This window comes from Callithrix jacchus, chromosome 6 (genome assembly GCF_049354715.1).
Source record: "Callithrix jacchus isolate 240 chromosome 6, calJac240_pri, whole genome shotgun sequence".
In the NCBI taxonomy this organism is placed as follows: Eukaryota; Metazoa; Chordata; class Mammalia; order Primates; family Cebidae; genus Callithrix; species Callithrix jacchus.
The window spans coordinates 106,417,362-106,435,271 of record NC_133507.1 but is presented as its reverse complement, the minus strand read 5'-3'; the positions used below and the strand labels follow the sequence as shown (position 1 = coordinate 106,435,271).

The 17,910-nt window shown below is 41.5% G+C and overlaps 1 protein-coding gene across 8 annotated transcripts in view; it reads right to left on the bottom strand.

Annotated features, from left to right (window-relative positions):
* Window positions 1-17,557, bottom strand: part of LOC128932397 (uncharacterized) — a 34,681-nt gene extending 17,124 nt beyond the window's left edge. For 6 of the 8 annotated variants that reach the window (XM_078328031.1, XM_054257732.2, XM_054257731.2 and 3 more), the window contains exons 1-4: window positions 17,369-17,557; window positions 13,341-13,447; window positions 11,457-11,577; window positions 5,753-5,961 (exon numbers count right to left, since the gene is read on the bottom strand). In XM_078328031.1, the coding sequence (XP_078184157.1) occupies window positions 5,753-5,816 (64 nt within the window). In that variant the 5' untranslated portion in view covers window positions 5,817-5,961; window positions 11,457-11,577; window positions 13,341-13,447; window positions 17,369-17,557. Of the gene's footprint in view, window positions 1-5,752; window positions 5,962-6,176; window positions 6,425-11,456; window positions 11,578-13,340; window positions 13,448-17,368 lie in introns of those variants that run through there. The other 2 variants (XM_078328032.1, XM_054257730.2) reach the window with 2 other exon arrangements.
* Window positions 17,558-17,910: the final 353 nt, after the last annotated feature.

The window sequence follows — 17,910 nt, the reverse complement described above, 5'->3', positions numbered from 1 at the left end:
ATAATGCAACAAGAACTTTGCACATAGTTTGTTTTATATTTATGGAGCATACCTTCAGGATAAAATTCCTCAAAGTAGGATGTCTGGTTCAAATGCAGTTGTGAGATTGTGCCAAATTCCCCTTCATGGAGTTGAGCCTTTTTGCATTTCCACCAGCAATATATGAATGCAACTTTCCTTACAGCCACACCAAAGAACATTTTGCCATGGTTTTGGGATTTCCCTCAATGGAAGAGACCCTGCAGTAGAGCTGTCATTTGCCTTTCTTTTATGAGTAAAGATGTGTTTAAAAATCACCTGCATTTCTTTTTCTGTGACTTGTCTATTTACCACTTTATTATCTACGTTTAGTTTCACTTGATTTTTCTCAAGTCAGCCTCTTTCAGGTCATTGTTGTTTTTCTCTTTACTGTCGTCTCTTACCTGAACTACTCCACCAGTCTCCTAGTTGCTCTTCCTGCTTTCACCCTTGCCTGTATTACAGTATATTCACACAGAGCTGCTACTCAGTCTTTTTCTTAGAGAATTAACAGTAATCCTGGGCTATAATCCTCCAGTGGTTTTCCATCTCAACTGAAGTCCATCTTCTCTGTGAGTGCTCACTACGTGTACAAGGCCTTCACCCACCTTATTCATCCCAGCATCCTTTTACTCTGCTGCAGCCACCCTTGTGCCTTTCTGTCCTTTGCCTAAAACTTTGTTTCCAAGTTTCAAATTGAAACTTTGTTTCAATTTCAGGAATTCTAAAGCGGATATCCCTCTCTGGAAGCCTTCTCCCATCATCCTCACAGGGTTCCCCTCACTTTTTTATTTTTAAAAATAAATAAGATGGGGTGTCTCTGTGTTGGCCAGGCTGGTCTTAAACTTCCAGCCTCAAGGAATCCCCTCATCCTAGCTTTCCAAAGTGCTGGGATTAAAGGTGGGAGCCACTATACCCAGTCCATTTCACTTTTAAGACTGTTCACATGTCACTTAAAGAGAACATCCAGCTCTTAGCGCCAACTCTCCATAAAACTGCCCTCCTCTTTAATTCATTACCCTGCTTTACTTTCTTCCCAGCACATCACCACCTGCCATTCTTGACTATTCATGTGCTGGCTGCCCTTACTTCCCTATCGAATGTAAGGGTCAGTCTTAGAATGGGGCTCTCTGTTGTGTTCCACTGTTCACCCTGCATCTGCAACACTGCCAGGCCATTTAAAACTGCCCAATACATATATTTCATTTTACCCCAAACTAGTTAAGTTTCTCCCAATTCTCCCAGATCTGCTAAAGTTGTCTTTTTTTTTATCACCTAAGACAGCATCAGATTTTTTAAACTGGTAGCTATTTAGAATTAAAGACACAAGCTATCAAGATCCACAAAAATATAAATGAAGAATGTTAATGTCTATTTAAAAGTCAACGGTAACTGCAGTTTGACACAAGTATATTTAATACTAAAATACCTTAAATACAAAGTGACTCATTTCATCGGTTTAATTATGTCACTAAACAAAATATATTAACGAGATATCACGCATCTGTTATCAAAATGTGCTTTATGTGTGTTCTGAATCAAACATGACAGGATTGTTTCTGACTTTATGAAAAAAGATGGCCAATTGCAAAGGGTAGGTAAATAAATAGTGCTTTAACCAGTCCGTAGTATACTAAGCAGTTATTCAAAGTCATCAGGTACAGCAGGGTGCCCTGGCAGGCAAAGACATCCTAGAGTGCTCTCTAGGTGTCAAGTACTGTTTGAGAAACTTACGCCATTATTTCACTGCTTTAAGTAAAAGTTACAAGGCAGCACATATAAAATAATCAGAAAGTTTTATTTTACAAAAAAGTTTGTAAAATAAAATATTATATTCAAACCATTTCCAGAAAAACAGTACTCAAACAGTAACACGAGTGAGCTCTGGGTATTCTGAGTGTAATAAATAACTTTTATTTATTTTCACATCTTTTACATGAAACATACTAATAGTTATTTTAAAAGAAGGGTTCAAAATAGCTACTAGAAAGCTGAAAGACCTGCTGCTCAGAGGTCTCTACATCATATGCCCATTCTTTCCCTTCCCTGACCCCTCACTTGACAGAGCCAACAAACTAGCAGCGTTCCTATGGTAAGAACACAAAAGGCTGCATGAAAAGTCGATGGGTAGTGATAAAATTGGATAATGAGCTCCTACTATCTTAATCTGTGTTACTTATATTACCCCCCATCATATTAGATATACTGCTAAATAAAGACATGATAGGACAAAATATGTTTTTTGAGTCTGAGATCTAAACTGGGTTCTTAGAACTTCTCTTTGAAATGGCTTCAAGACACAATGTTCTTTTGAAATATTTCAGAAGAGAACAATGAAGCAGAGCATCATTTATGGCATAAGTTCCTGAAACAGGACTTGCCACCTAGAGAGCACTCCAGGATGTCTTTCCACAGCAGTGCGCCCTGATCTGCCTGATGGCTTTAAATGACTGTTTAGTGTGCTACAGAATGGTTGGAGCACTGGTTGTTGTGATATTTGTCTAAGTTACCAAAAGAATTCAATTCATTATTATAGAAAGGCTAAAATGGTTCACATCTAAGTAGGGATTTATCATTTTTCAAGAAAAGTGATACACAATTTTCTGAAATAAAGATATTAACAACATAGGGTTTTCAGTTGTATCAGTCTTAAAGCTACACGATATTAAAGAGATTTTTCTCGTTATCAAAAAAAAGATATTAACAACAAACTTTGAATTTGTCTGTACTTTATATTGAGTGTTCTGGACATGTTTCTTTCTTGTTTTATTTGCCCAGCCAGGCTGGAGTGTACTGGCGTGATCTCAGCTCACTGCAACCTGCAACTCCTGGATTCAAGTGATTCTCCTGCCTCAGCCTCCCAGGTAGCTGGGATTACAGGTATGTGCCACCACGCCTGGCTAAATTTTTGTATACTTAGTAGAGAAGGGGTTTCACCACGTTGGCCAGGCTGGTCCCAAACTCCTGACCTCAGGTAATCCGCCCACCTCAGCCTCCCAAAATGCTGGGATTACAGGCAAGAGCCACCATGCCTGGCCAAAGAATAAACACTGAAATTGAGGTTTCTGTTATTTTTTACTGAATATCACAAAAATACATTTGAAGAGACATATAGAAACTTACTGTCATGCACATACACAAAAAATGGTAAATTCTGTGCTCACAAACTATTTTTTCTTCAACTGTTCTGACAACACTTCTTACTCGCAGCCTGTGCTTTAATGTATGGGCCTTGCCTGCCCTCTTGCCAGCTTCTCCCGACCAGGGCATTCTCAGCTTCAAATCAGTTAGCAGAAGAAACTCTTCCACATTTATTAAACTGTTGATTTGACTGGTAAATGTAGGCCACTTTGTTACCCCTACTTTTATCTTTATCTATTTCAATAAATGTATAGACAGAAGGTAGAGCCAGGAGAGACGGCACATGCCTATATTGTCAGCTTTCCTACAGGCTGAGGCAGCAAGAGTGCTTGAGCCCAGGCCAGGATTCAGAAGCCGGCCTGTGCCACACAGTGAGGACCCATCTCTCTAGGAGGAAAAACGGAGAGGTAAATGTGTAAAATAAAATGCAAAAGGAACTAATCAAGATGAAAGTAAGTTCCAAGAGAGGTCTATATTATGGGTAGACCTTAAAATATAAGACATTCTGGAGTCCATCAAGTTCTTTAAGAACTGAGTTTGGCATCACTATGACCTCCAATGTCTACTTTGATGACGTAGAACCTCAATGCTGTTCAGCAGCTGTCTCACACAGTCCCTTCAGATCTCTAAACCTTCCTTTCTGCATCAGCAACATAGGGAGAATATACACAAGCCTTATTTGTATTTGGAAGCTTCCAATAAGATGTACATGAAAACATGTTTCACATCCTAAAGAATAAGAAAAAGGCTCACTTTGTTCTCTCACTACCTCATCTACCAAATCAGACAAAATATCACAGAGGCTTGCCATACACCACCAAGCAAGGAGTTCCCACTTGCATGCTTTGTGTATAAGGTACAATCTATTAAGTCTCATAATTATTTGTTTATTCTTTCACAATTTTTCAATATTCTGAAAAGGGAGTACAGCACTTCCTTGTTACAAAGGCACACCCATCATGAGGTTTAATTATTCTGTGAAAGAAGGTAAGAGCCAAACTGAAGTTTAAACACAAGACCTGTAAGACATTTTCTCCATACTAATAAATTCTCTGCCATTAAAATGAAAGAAATGAGCTGATCATATTTCTATGTCTTTATGATATAATGTTTTCTATTTCAGTGGACTTAGTTTTTGTTCAAGGAACTGGTTACCCAGAATTATCTGTTGCTAGATTCATCTATTTCTAAAATCCTTTAGGATTTTAGACTGAAGGCTGCTGGCCCTGGTTGATGCCTGTCACCCAAAAAGCCTATGTCACCTGGTTACCAGGAAACAACCAAGTCAGGCTACTGGCTCACAATGCCCTGCACCAGAGCCCCACCCAATGGCTCACAATGCCCTGCCCCACAGCCCCACCCAATGGCTCACAATGCCCATCCCTGCTTCTGCCCACCTATGGTCACCATTCCCCCCATGTGACTGGATTATTCATCCTGGGTTGCCTGAGCTTTCCAATCATGAGAAAAGTGTGTGGAGGGAAGGGTGGTTATTGAAAGTCACCCTGGGCGCTGAACTCAGTAGAAAATCCTGGTTACTAATGTCAGTTCCATTAGCATCTCTGGTTTTCTCAGTCTGGTAGCTTTCATTTGCTCAACAAATGTAGTGATACACAAATGTTTGACTGATTTTGTAACTAAATGCTCCACTCCTGTCTTACAAGTGTTAGTTTTTGTCTTCAATTTGACCATAGCAAATAAATGAAATGCTTCCTCTCTCCTCCCCTTTCCCATCCTGTAGGAAGGGAAGCCATGAAAACAAACTCTTTTCCACAGGCAGGGTCTGGCCTTCTAACTCTCAAGTCTTTACCTTACAAATTCAAGTCTAAAGTCATTTCATCTCTTTTGGAACCTGTAACCATGAGCTAGCTCTACCTGTCTTTCAGAACAAGAAGGTAAACAAAGCCTGTGAAGTTACTGGAGTAGGTCTGAAGAGACATCCATGTCAAAGTGGGAATTTTAAAGTAATCAGAGCTCCAGGGCTAAACTTTTGGGTAAAACCACAACAAAAACAACTTTTTTACAGCTCTGGCAGTAACATTTCATACCTTTTGCAGTCCTTTTAAGCATGTCCCTCAATTTTTCCTTCAGTTTTCAAATTACAATTGGAAGAAATAAAGCTGCTTCTATCAAGGTGACTTCAAACCATCTATTAAGAAAACCATATAATCTCTTCCATAGCTCTATTTTAAATTTAAGAAGTCTCCAAATATTTGAGTCTGAATTTTCCCAATTATTAGCTTCCTTATCAAATAGGAGAAAAGAAATGATTGGGCTTTAACCAACTCCTTCACTGAGGTACCATAGTAGCTAAAGATAGGTAAGGCTAAAGAATGGGATGGAGACTCTAAAACTGGAGTATCTGAATTTTCACCAGGGAAAGGGAAAGACTAGACCAAAAATGCCTCAAGCAAGAAGGCTCAAGAACAAAGACAAGAGGCAGGACTAGCCTTTGTCCCCCATGTGCAGCCCTGGGAAAGCTGGCTATAGGCAGAAGGGAGCTGAAAGCTGAAGATGACTCTGGGGTGAGGGGATGGGAAGGAGGTGGGGGAGGTGGTGGCCAGAGAGAAAATGGCACCAGTGGCTTCTTTACCTTTGTGCTGCTTTGACTTGATGGTCTGCACGTCCTGGACCTCCACCACTCCTGGATGTAACATGGCAGGCTCTGCAGTAGTGGATGCTGGTGTTTGCAGCTGCCACAGACTGAGTCTCACAACATGACGCCACTGCCTCCTGGCACCAGGCACAAATGAGGCCAGCCCTGGGGCCTAGGCAATTCCCCATGGGTGACCTACAAGGGGACTTTCAAAACAAAGCAATGCACAAAATCAGAAAAAAACAAAAAAGAACAATGAGAACACGTGGACACAGGGAGGGGAGCACTACACATTGGGGTCTGTTGTGGGGAAATAGGGGAGGGACAGCAGGGGGTGGGGAGTTGGGGAAAGATAGCATGGGGAGAAATGCCAGATATAGGTGATGGGGAGGAAGACAGTAAATCACTGCCATGTGTGTACCTATGCAACAATCTTGCATGTTCTCCACATGTACCCCCAAACCTAAAATGAAATTTAAAAAAGAAAAAAGCAAAACAAAGCAACAAACATCAAAAAAAAAACGACAAAAAAGAGAAAAAAAAACAAAGCAACACACAAAATAAAAATAAAAAAGGAAGAAAAAGCAAAGCAACAGAGCAAGCACCAAGGGCACAAACACTTCTGTGAGTAGTCGGAGCTCCTCCTCCTCCCACTACCAGCTTCTGACTGAAGGCTGCTGGCCCTGGCTGATGCCTGTTACCCACAAAGCCTCCTATGTCACCTGAAACAACAAAGTCAGGCCAGTGGCTCACAATGCCACTTCCCACAACCCCATCCAAAGGCTCACAATGCCCATCCCTGCTGCTGGCCACCTGTGGCCACCCTGTCCCTCTTGGTGACTGCATTATTCATCCTGAGCAGCCTGAGATATTCCATTTTTCACCACAGGCCTCAAAAAACCCAGAAATGTCCCTTCATAGATTCTATATATAGAGTGTGTCTAACCTGTGAATAAAAACAAAGGTTTCGTTCTGCGTGATAAATCCACAAACACAAAGCATTTTCACAGGATCCTTTGGGGCTCACTTCTCATCTTCAGATATCTGTTCTTAGTTATTTGGGCTTCTGTCTTGTATGCTCTGTCAGGTTCTAGGCCTTGTAAGGGTGAGCTCCATGTCTCCACTCATTTATATGTGCCCAGGATGGTTGGCTCTTGGGAGGGTCTTCATGACTGAGGCCATGAATCCTTCTCACTGTTCCTTGAATCCACTTGACACAAAATACTCATCCTGAAATGATGCTTTGAAATTGATGCTTCCATTCAATTAGGGGCCAACTGTATTATGGATCCCTAGTACCCAATACATGGCAAATAAGAAATGAATGAAAAATGAGTGAATGCGGTGGCTCACGCCTATAATCCCAGCACTTTGGGAGGCCGAGGCGGGTGGATCACAAGGTCAAGAGATTGAGACCATCCTGGTCAACATGGTGAAACCCCGTCTCTACTAAAAATACAAAAAATTAGCTGGGCATGGTGGCACATGCCTGTAATCCCAGCTACTCAGGAGGCTGAGGCAGGAGAATTGCCTGAACCCAGGAGGCAGAGGTTGCGGTGAGCCAAGATCATGCCATTGCACTCCAGCCTGGGTAACAAGAGCAAAACTCTGTCTCCAAAAAAAAAAAAAAAGAAAGAAAGAAAGAAAAATGAGTGAATGAACTCAAGTGTGCCTACAAGGTGAGAGAAAAATGGTCCTACTTACTAGGTATGCTACGAAGGCATCTGGGACCATTGGCTTTGCTATTTCATAATAGGCCTGGGGCTTTGAAGGCTGGTATTTCCTCATTCTAAACCTCAAATTCCAATAAATTACCATCAAGTGGACAAAGGTCTATGGGCCAGAGCTCTTGGTGTGAACAACATACCTTTTTTGGGTGTGATTAATGGACAGGGACTATACAAAACTAAAAACAATGTTTGTGTGCTGACTACCTGCAAGCCATGATGATAAAACACTCTGTATACATGATCTTATTCAATGCTTGTTACAAATCCATGAAGTGGATTTTTACACAAACTTTCTATTCAAGCTTTTTGGAACAAGAGGCTAGTGTAGTGACTTTCACCTACTCAGCAGCAGATTCAGATACTTGTTATCTGATAGCCAATCTCATTACATGTATACTCCTACATGCTTCTCCTCTCCCTCTCATGATTTTATAGCAAATCCCACACATCATATAATTTCCTCCCTGACTATCGTGGTATATGTCTGTAAAAGATATGATTCTTGTTTGTTCTTTCAAGACAAGGTCTCTGTCAACCAGGCTGGAGTTTAGTGGCATGATCTTGGTTCACTGTGGCCTCTCCTGCCTCAGCTTCCTGCAACTACAGACTCACACCACCATGCCAAGATAATTTTTTGATTTGTATTTTAGTAGAGACAGGGTCTTGCTATGTTGCCCAGGCTGGTCTAGAATTCCTGGATTCAAAGGATCTTCCCACCTTGACCTCCCACATTACTGAGATTATAGGTGTAAACCACCATGCCCGGAGACAAGAACTCTTTAAAAAATATCATAATCCCAATACCATCATCAACCAACCATCTCACACCATTGCTCTTTATCACTGTCAACTCTCCTTCTAGATCCAAATTTCCAGTCATTTCATGTATTTACTGTGTGAATCAGGATCCAAATAAAGTCTCTCCTTGGGATTGTTTGATTCACCTCTTAGGGTTTTTTTTATCCTAACAACTTCCCACTTTGATCTCTGTGCTGTCCCTTGCAGTCCATTTATAGAATAAATCAGGCCATTTCCCCATAGTTTGGATTACGCTAAGTGTGTTCTTATTATGCTGTTTCTCATACTGTGAATTTTGCTAATTGTATCTTGTGATGTTGGTGAACTTGCTCTTCACTTTGTTCTGGTTTTGATAAATTAGTAGTTTGATCTCAAGACTTGGTGAGATTCAGGTTGGACTTGAGGGTCAGGGCAAAGACTGTGCTAGTTTCTTCTGGAAGGAGGTGTGTACTTTCTGGACATCTTTTTTTTTAATTGGTGATGTTAATGGCCATTGATCAATTGTGGATTGAACAATGAAGGTATTGTTGTATCATTCCTTCTTCGTTTATGAGCTGCCATACTTCCAGAAAGAGATACTGCTACCCGAAGAAGGGCCTTGCATGAAGAAAAAAATGAAGCAAATACAAAAAAGAGATGCTGCTTCTTATAAACTGTGTTACTCACTTCTACAACTTATATAGAAAACACCAGTTCAAGGCTTGATTTCTTCTGTTTACCATTTTTTAAATGATGGGCTGTTTCATTTATATCCTTCAATGGTGACCACTTCTATTAATTAATTTATTTAGACAAGGAGGGTCTAGCTCTGTTGCCCAGGCTGGTATGCAGAGAAGCAGTCATGCCACTATAGCCTCAAACTTCTAGGCTCAGGTGACCCTCCCATCTCAGCTTCCTAAGTAGCTGAAACCAAAGACACGGACCCTCATACCTGAGTAATTTTAAAATATTTTGATGAGACAAAGTCTCCCTATGTTGCACAGGCTGGTCTTGAACTCCTGGACGAAGTGATCCTCCTAACTCAGCCTCCCAGAGTGTTGAAATTACAGGCATGAGGAACTGTGCCAGCCCACTTTTATTTTTTCAAAAGGATCATTATGAATGCAGATATTCAAACATATCTGATATATCTCAATTCACTGCAACTATTATCCTTATTAATGTACAAAATGTCCTATCTTTGGTTAGAAGGAGTCCCTTCAGATTGGCCCTTCAGACATGTTGAAATCATCCTAATAATCTTTGATGGATTCTTTGCTATCCAGAGTGACAATATGTTCCAGGCTCCCTACACATTTCTGGCCTAGACCTGGAATCAGCACTTTCCCAGGAAGGCTTGTTTTCTTTCACTGGGCAATGGTATTTTGAGACTATATTGAGCCAAAATCTTGGTGCTACGGGTAAATAGTATAATTTTAAAATGTAGAAAGCTGCCTGGCTCATGCCTGTAATCCTAGCACTTTGGGAGGCCGAGACGGGTGGATCACCTCAGGTCACGACTTTCAGACCAGCCTGGACAACATGGTGAAACCCCATCTGTACTAAAAATACAAAAAATTAGCTAGGGATCATGGCAGGAGCCTGTAATCCCAGCTACTTAGGAGGCTGAGGCAGGAGAAACACAGTTAAGAAAATGAATAAAAGCAAGCCTGCACACAAATACATAAGTATAAAAATAATGTTATGAGCCTGGGTCTAAATAAAATAAACGAGTAAATGTGAGTCTGCCAATAAATAATTAGATACCTAGATAGATAAATACATAAATCCAAGCCCGTCTCCAAATATATAAATAAATAAATAAGTAAATTCGACCTCCTTCTCCATAAATGTCAGCAAATAAATAAATGCAAGTCCACCTCTAAATAAATCAACTAATAGACAGATAAATAAATCAACAAATAAGCAGCTCCACTTGGTGGCTCATGCTTTTAAGCCCCTACCCACTGCAAGCCTGAGCCAGCTATATCACCTGAGATCAGGACATCAAGACCAGCCTGGCCAAGATGGTGAAAGAATCCCTGTCTCTATTTAAAAACATACTAAGATGAAAATAATTAAATAAATAAGTAAAAATATAAATAAATAAATGCAAGCCGGGCTTCCTGCCTGTAAGTAAATAAATCAGTAATTATGTAAATAAATAATGGCTGGAGGAGATGGCTCAGTCCTGTAATCCCAGCACTTTGGGAGGCAAAGACAGGTGGAACATGAGCTCAACAGATCGACCATCCTGGCCAACATGGAGAAACCTGGTCTCTACTAAAAATACAAAAATATTAGCCAGGCATGGTGGCATGCTCCTGGGGTCCCAGCTACAAGGGAGGCTGAGGTGGAAGAATCACTTGAACTAAAGAGGGGGAGGTTACAGTGGGCCAAGACTGCGCCACTGCACTCCAGCCTGGTGAGATAACAAGAATCCATCTAAAATCAATGAATCAATCAATCAATCAGTCAATCAAGAAATGCAAGCCAGCCTCTAAATCATTAGATAGTTAAGAAAATGTATAAATGCAAGCCTCCACACAAATACATAAGTAGATAATTGTCAGCCTGTGTCTAAATGAATAAATAAGTAAATGTAAGCCTGCCTCTAAATAATTAGATTGGTAGATAGATATACATAAATCCAAGGTTGCCTCAATATATATAATTAAATGCAACCTGTTTTTCCGTAAGTATGTCAGTAAATCAATGAATGAATGCAGGTTTGCCTCTAAATACATTGATTAATAGATACATAAATAAATCAATAAATAAATAACCTCACTTAGTAGCTCATGCTTTTAATTCCCCACCCATTTGGAGCCTGAGCCCAGTATATCACTCAAGATCATGACATCGAGACCAGCCTGGCCAAGATGGTGGAAAAAAACCCTGTCTCTATTTAAAAAAATAATAAGATGAAAATAAATAAACAAATAAATATAGACTTAAAAAAATAAATGAATGCAGGATGGTCTGCTTACTACTAAGTAAATAAATAAGTAGTTAAGTAAATAAATAAACAAAGGCAGGCTGGGGGCCATGGCTAAAGCCTGCAATCCCAGTGCCTTGGGAGGCCAAAACCAGCAGATCACGAGGTCAAGAGACAAAGACCATCCTGGCCGACATGGTGAAACGCCATCTCTTCTAAAAATACAAAAATATTAGTGAGGCTCAATGGCACTCACCTGTGGTCCCAGATCCTCCAGAGGCATAGGAGGAAGAATTGCTTGAATCCAGGAAGCGGAGGTTGCAGGAAGCCAAAAATGGGCCAGTGCACTCCAGCCTGGTGACAGAGCAAGACTCCCTCTAAAATAAATAAGCAAATAAATAAATAAATAAATGCAAGACTGCCTCTAAATCATTATACAGACAGTTAAGAAAACTGATAAATGCAAGCCTGCACACATATACATAAGTATTAAAAAAATGTCATGAGCCTGGGTCTCAATAAAACAAATGAGTAAATGTGAGCCTGCCTCTAAATAATTAGATAGCTAGATAAATACATAAATAGAAGTCTGCCTCCAAATAAATAAAGTGAATTCGACCTGCTTCTCCAAAAGTACATCAGCAAATAAATAAGTAAATAAATAAATGCAAGTCTGTCTCTAAATAAATCAATAAATAAGCAGCCCCACTTTGGTGGCTAATGTTTTTAATCCCCCACCCATTGGGAGCCTGAGCTGGCCATATCACCTGAGATCAGGACATCGAGACCAGACTGGCCAAGATGGTGAAAGAATCCCTGTCTCTATTTTTAAAAATACTAAGATGAAAATAATTAAATAAATAAGTAAAAATATAAATATATAAATGCAATCCAGGCTTCCTGCCTCTAAGTAAATATATCAGTAATTATGTAAATAAATAAATAAAGGCTGGGCGACATGGCTCAGTCCAGTAATCCTAGCACTTTGGAGGGCCAAGACAGGTGGAACACGAGCTCAAGAGATCGAGACCACCCTGGCCAACATGGAGAAACCCAGTCTCTACTAAAAATACAAAAACATTAGCCAGGCATGGTGGCACACTCCTGGGGTCCCAGCTACAAGGGAGGCTGAGACAGAAGAATCACTTGAACCAAAGAGGGGGAGGTTGCAATCCTGCCTGGTGAGACAGCTAGAATTCATCTAAAATCAATGAATCAATGATCCAATCAATCAATCAAGAAACACAAGTCAGCCTCTAAATCATTACATAGTTAACAAAATGAATAAATGCAAGCCTGCACACAAATACATAAGTACATAAATAAATGTCAGCCTGTGTCTAAATGGATAAATAAGTAAATGTAAGCCTGTCTTTAAATAGATAGGTAGATAAACACATAAATCCAAGTCTGCCTCAAAATACATAATTAAATGCGACCTGCTTCTCCGTAAGTACATCAGTAAATAAATAAATGCAAGTTTGCCTCTAAATAAATCGATTAATAGATAGATCAATAAATCAATGAATAAATAGCCCCGCTTAGTGGCTCCTGGATAATGGACTGCTTTGGTAGTGATTTTGTTTTTTCTTCATTAGTAACCAACAGCACAGCTAACCAAGAAACCATACACATTCGGGGCTATGTCAAACTGAAGAGTTTGTGCCTAACAAACAATGAACAAATTGAAAAAGCATGCTAAAAATTGTAAGAAAAGATTGGGCAAACATTCAGTTGAATAAGAAGTTATTTTTTTTTAAAGGTACAAGCCAGTAACACTACCAGCTTGCAAAAAAAAATGCAGAAAAATAACCAAACCAAATAACCTGAAGAGATATTTGTGCAGACAAGAAACTGATGCAACATTTGCAAAAATGTGGTTACCATTACCACGCATGAGAAAAATGAAGATCAAAACCACACTCAGATCTTATCTCACTCCCAACTACAATGAATATTATAAACAGATTAAAATATTTAAACAGACAACTTCTAGTATGAATTTCCACAAAGGGGAACTTTGTGGAAACGTAAATTAAGTATTAACACTATAAATCACAGTTGGGGGTCCTGCAAAGAATAGAAAAGAAAAATGCCATACCATCTAGCATTCCCCCTACTGGGTATACATTCTACTTACCTGTCCATCCACAGAGGGATCAAGAAACTCTCGTATGCATACACTAGGGAATATTCTTCAGCCACCAAAATGATGAAACAGTGTCATGCGGAGCAACCGAGATGAACCTAGAAAACATGTTAAATATGAGCTGGGCCAAGAAAGACAAACACTGAATCTTAAGATGTCTATCTTAAAGAGGTAGAAAGCACAATATTGGTTACCAGGGTCTGGGAGATAGAGGGGGAGTAGGAATTGGTTATGGAAGCATAGTTATCTTAACCTTAAAGGAATCAATCTGAGTGTTCTCCTCCTCAGCCTGATGACTGGAGTTAACAATACTATATTTTTCCAAAGAAGAAAGGAGAATTTTGAGTGTTCTCTCCACACAAAAATAATACCTTATGAGGGAATAGAGATCCTAAGTACCCTGATTTGATCATTACTCAATCTATATGTGTGAAAATGTACCCCTAATTATGCACCTTTATGTTGCGAAAAAAAGTTAACAGAAATAAATACATATTGCTAAAAATCACAGGGAACCATAAAAACACTTCATATCTAACAGAATCCTGAGAAATACAATCAAAGTGAGGACCCACAATCTTCGATATTAAATCATACTGCCAAGCTGCAGTTATGCTGCAGATAGATAGTACTTGGATAAAAACAATACCTAGAACTGTGGACAAAAACAGGGAGAACAAAACAAGATCAATGCAAACATGGACATAGTCAACTCACTTTGATAAAGACCACCACAATGTGGAAGGCTCAACGAATGCCTTTGAGAAAAATGTTATCTGGATGCAGAAGAGAGAAACAGGACCCTGATTTTACATGATATATGAAAATCAACCCCTGCACCCCCAAATCCCCCAAAAAAAACAAACACACACACAATCCCCTGAACACCAGAACAAAAGACCATAAACCACAAAATGTTTTTAACTAAAACACAGGTTGAGCATATATTCTGGGTCACTTGAATCTCTGCTCACCTTTGAAAAGAGAAAAAGAAACACCGTGGAAGAAAAACCTCATTGACAATAAAATGCTTTATAACTGATACCTATTTCCTTATATGGATGACCAAAATTACATGCATAAAAGGCGAAAATAAACATGGACTACATCAACCAGAAAAGTTTCTGCATGGCAAAGAAACTACTTTCCAAATAAAAAAAGCACCCTGTATATTAGGCAAAACTTTCAGGTAATCATGTAATTCATGTGTTGTCATCTAAGTTGTACACAAAAAACACTACAAAGTAACAAAACAATCTAATATTTCACAAAGGACCTGAACAGGCAATTCTGCGACATAAAACCGAACCACAGATAGAAGGTCCTCAAAATTAACTATCCAACAAAGTTAACTAACTGTGTGTGGTTTAATTAAAAACCACACAGATAAACTCACACTTACTGAACGTTCCTAGAAAATTTTTTAAAAAATAGGAGAGGCCAGGCTCGGTGGCTCACACCAGTAATCCCAGAACTACATAGGAGTAGGCAAGGACTTCATGAACAAAACACCAAAAGCATTGGAAACAAAAGCCAAAATAGACAAAGGGGACCTAATGAAACTCCACACCTTCTGCACGGCAAAAGAAACAGTCACTAGAGAATCGGCAACCAACAGAATGGGAAAAAATTTTTGCAGTTTACCCATCTGACAAAGGGCTGATATCCAGAATTTACAAAGAACTCAAACAGATTTACAGGAAAAAAACAAACAAGCCCATTCAAAAGTGGGCAAAGGATATGAACAGACACTTTACAAAAGAAGACATATATGAGGCCAACAATCATATGAAAAAATGCTCATCATCACTGGTCATCAGAGAGATGCAAATCAAAACCACATTGAGATACCATCTCATGCCAGTTAGAATGGCGATCATTAAAAAATCTGGAGACAACAGATGCTGGAGAGGATGTGGAGAAATAGGAACACTTTTACACTGTTGGTGGGAGTGTAAATTAGTTCAACCATTGTGGAAGACAGTATGGCGATTCCTCAAGGCCTTAGAAACAGAAATTCCATTTGACCCAGCAATCCCATTACTGGGTATATATCCAAAGGACTAAATTGTTCTACTATAAGGACACATGCACACAAATGTTCATTGCAGCACTGTTTACAATAGCAAAGACCTGGAACCAACCCAAATGCCCATTGATGACAGACTGGACTGGGAAAATGTGGCACATATACACCATGGAATATTATGCAGCAATCAGAAATGATGAGTTTGTGTTGTTTGTAGGGACATGGATGAATCTGGAGAACATCATTCTCGGCAAACTGACACAAGAACAGAAAATGAAATACCGCATATTCTCACTCATAGGCGGGTGATGAAAAATGAGAACACATGGACACAAGGAGAGGAGTACTAAACACTGGGGTCTATTGGGGGGAACAGGGGAGGGCCAGTGGGGTGGGGGGGGGGAGCTGGGAAGGGATAGCCTGGGGAGCAATGCCAAATGTGGGTGAAGGGGAGAAAGGAAGCAAAACACACTGCCATGTGTGTACTTTTGCAACTGTCTTGCATGTTCTGCACATGTACCCCAAAACCTAAAATGCAATCAAAAATTAAAAATAAAAAATAAAAAAATAAAACAGAGTAGAATAGGAAGAAAAAAAAAAAAGTAATCCCAGAACTTTGGGAGTCTGAGGCAGCAAATCACCTGAGGTCAAAAGTTTGAGACCAGCCTGATCAATACAGAGAAACCCTGTCTTTACTACTGATACAAAAATTAACCAGGCGTGGTGGCACCCGCCTGTAATCTCAACTACTGGAAGGGCTGAGGCAGGAGAACTACTTGAACCCAAGGAGAAGGTTGCAGATCTGGGGTCACTGCAGTCTCCGGCTCCCAGGCTCAAGCAATTCTCTTGCCTCAGCTGGCCTCTCCTGGGAATCTGGGGCAAGCCGGGGGAAATCCCAGCCATCTGGCCATCATGCTGAAACCACATCTCTACTAAAAATACAAAAATTAACCGGGCGTGGTGGCACCCGCCTGTAATCTCTACTACTGGAGGGGCTGAGGCAGGAGAACCACTTGAACCCGAGGAGGAGGTTACAGATCTGGGGTCACTGTAGTCTCCGCCTCCCAGGCTCAAGCAATTCTCCTGCCTCAGCTTCCCGAGTAGCTGGGATTACAGGCACCCGCCACAATGCGCGGCTAACGTTTGTATTCTTAGTAAAGACAGGGTTTTACCATGTTGTCCAGGCTGGTCTCAAACTCCTGAACTTGTGATCTGCCACCTCAGCATCCCAAAGTGCTGGGATTACAGGTGTGAGCCACCTTGCCTGGCCAGGTCAGGAGTTCCAAACCAGCCTGACCAACATGCAGAAACCACGTCTCTACTAAAAATACAAAAATTAGCTGGGCATGATGGCACATGCCTGTAATCCCAGTTACTTGGGAGTCTGTGGCATGAGAATCACCTGAACCCGGGAGTGCAGGTTGCAGTGAGGCCAGATGGCACCACTGCACTCCAGCCTGGACAGAGCAAGATTGTCTCCAAAGAAAAAAAAGGAAAGAAACGCGGGTATGGTTTTCGAGAAAAGTTTCCATCTACAGTGTATGAGTTTTCCATCTACTCATACACTGTAGATGGAAACGAAAAGTCAGAATACACACCACGGAAAACAGCTAAATACCTGGAGACTCCTCAAAGAACTGACACTACAGACGTCCCCTGCTCTACTGTGCTCTAGCGAGGTCTCTTTCTAAAGGTCCTGAGACATAAAAATAACCCTGGACCTCAGTTCAGAGGCCCGTGGGGCTCGGAGGGTCCCAGGTCCCGCGCTTCACCGCGGCCTCTGGGCCAGGCCCTCCTATATGCTGGACGCGGGTGGCACACCATTCCCGGCCAGGATGCGGACACTGGGGCGGCCAGGACCCCACAACTGCCACCACGCAGACTACTGGGGCTCAGATGCCCACAAGGAGTCAGGGCCCAAAAGCGAGCGGCGGGGAAGGAGCAGGGAGGCCCAGAGGGTTCCCGGTGGGGTTCATGCCCCGCCACTTACCGCGGAGACCTGCCTCCTGCTCCCCCATTACGTGGAAGCCACCACGGCTTCTCCGAAGCTCGCTGGGACCGCACCACCACTTCTGGACGCCGCAGCTTCTGCTCCCTGGGACACGACTCCTCTTCTGCTCCATGGGACCGCGCCGCCACCTCTGGCCGCCGCTTTCGCTCTCTCCGACAACACCGCCACGGCGTCTGCTTGCTTCACGCCGGCAGCGTCCCTAGCGATTGGCTGAAGCACCACCTTCACTTAAAGGGGCCGCAGCTCGGACTGCACAGAAGCAGCTTCGCCTTGCCGCACAGGCTGAGCCTCTGCCCAGCCCCAGAGGTGGACGAAAGGCACACAGTCTCTCCTCCCGGCTCTGGGGCCCTAGAGATCACAGGAGTGGAGCCCTGTGACCCCAGCCCTGAGATCAGCTCTCTCTGCCTCGGGAGCTTCCAGGACCTGCCCCTGCCCTCCACTGGACCTCAGCTTCGCAATCCGCAAAGGAAGTGGCCTGGCCGGAGCTCTAGGGTCCCTCAAGTGCGGCGCCTCAAGATGCA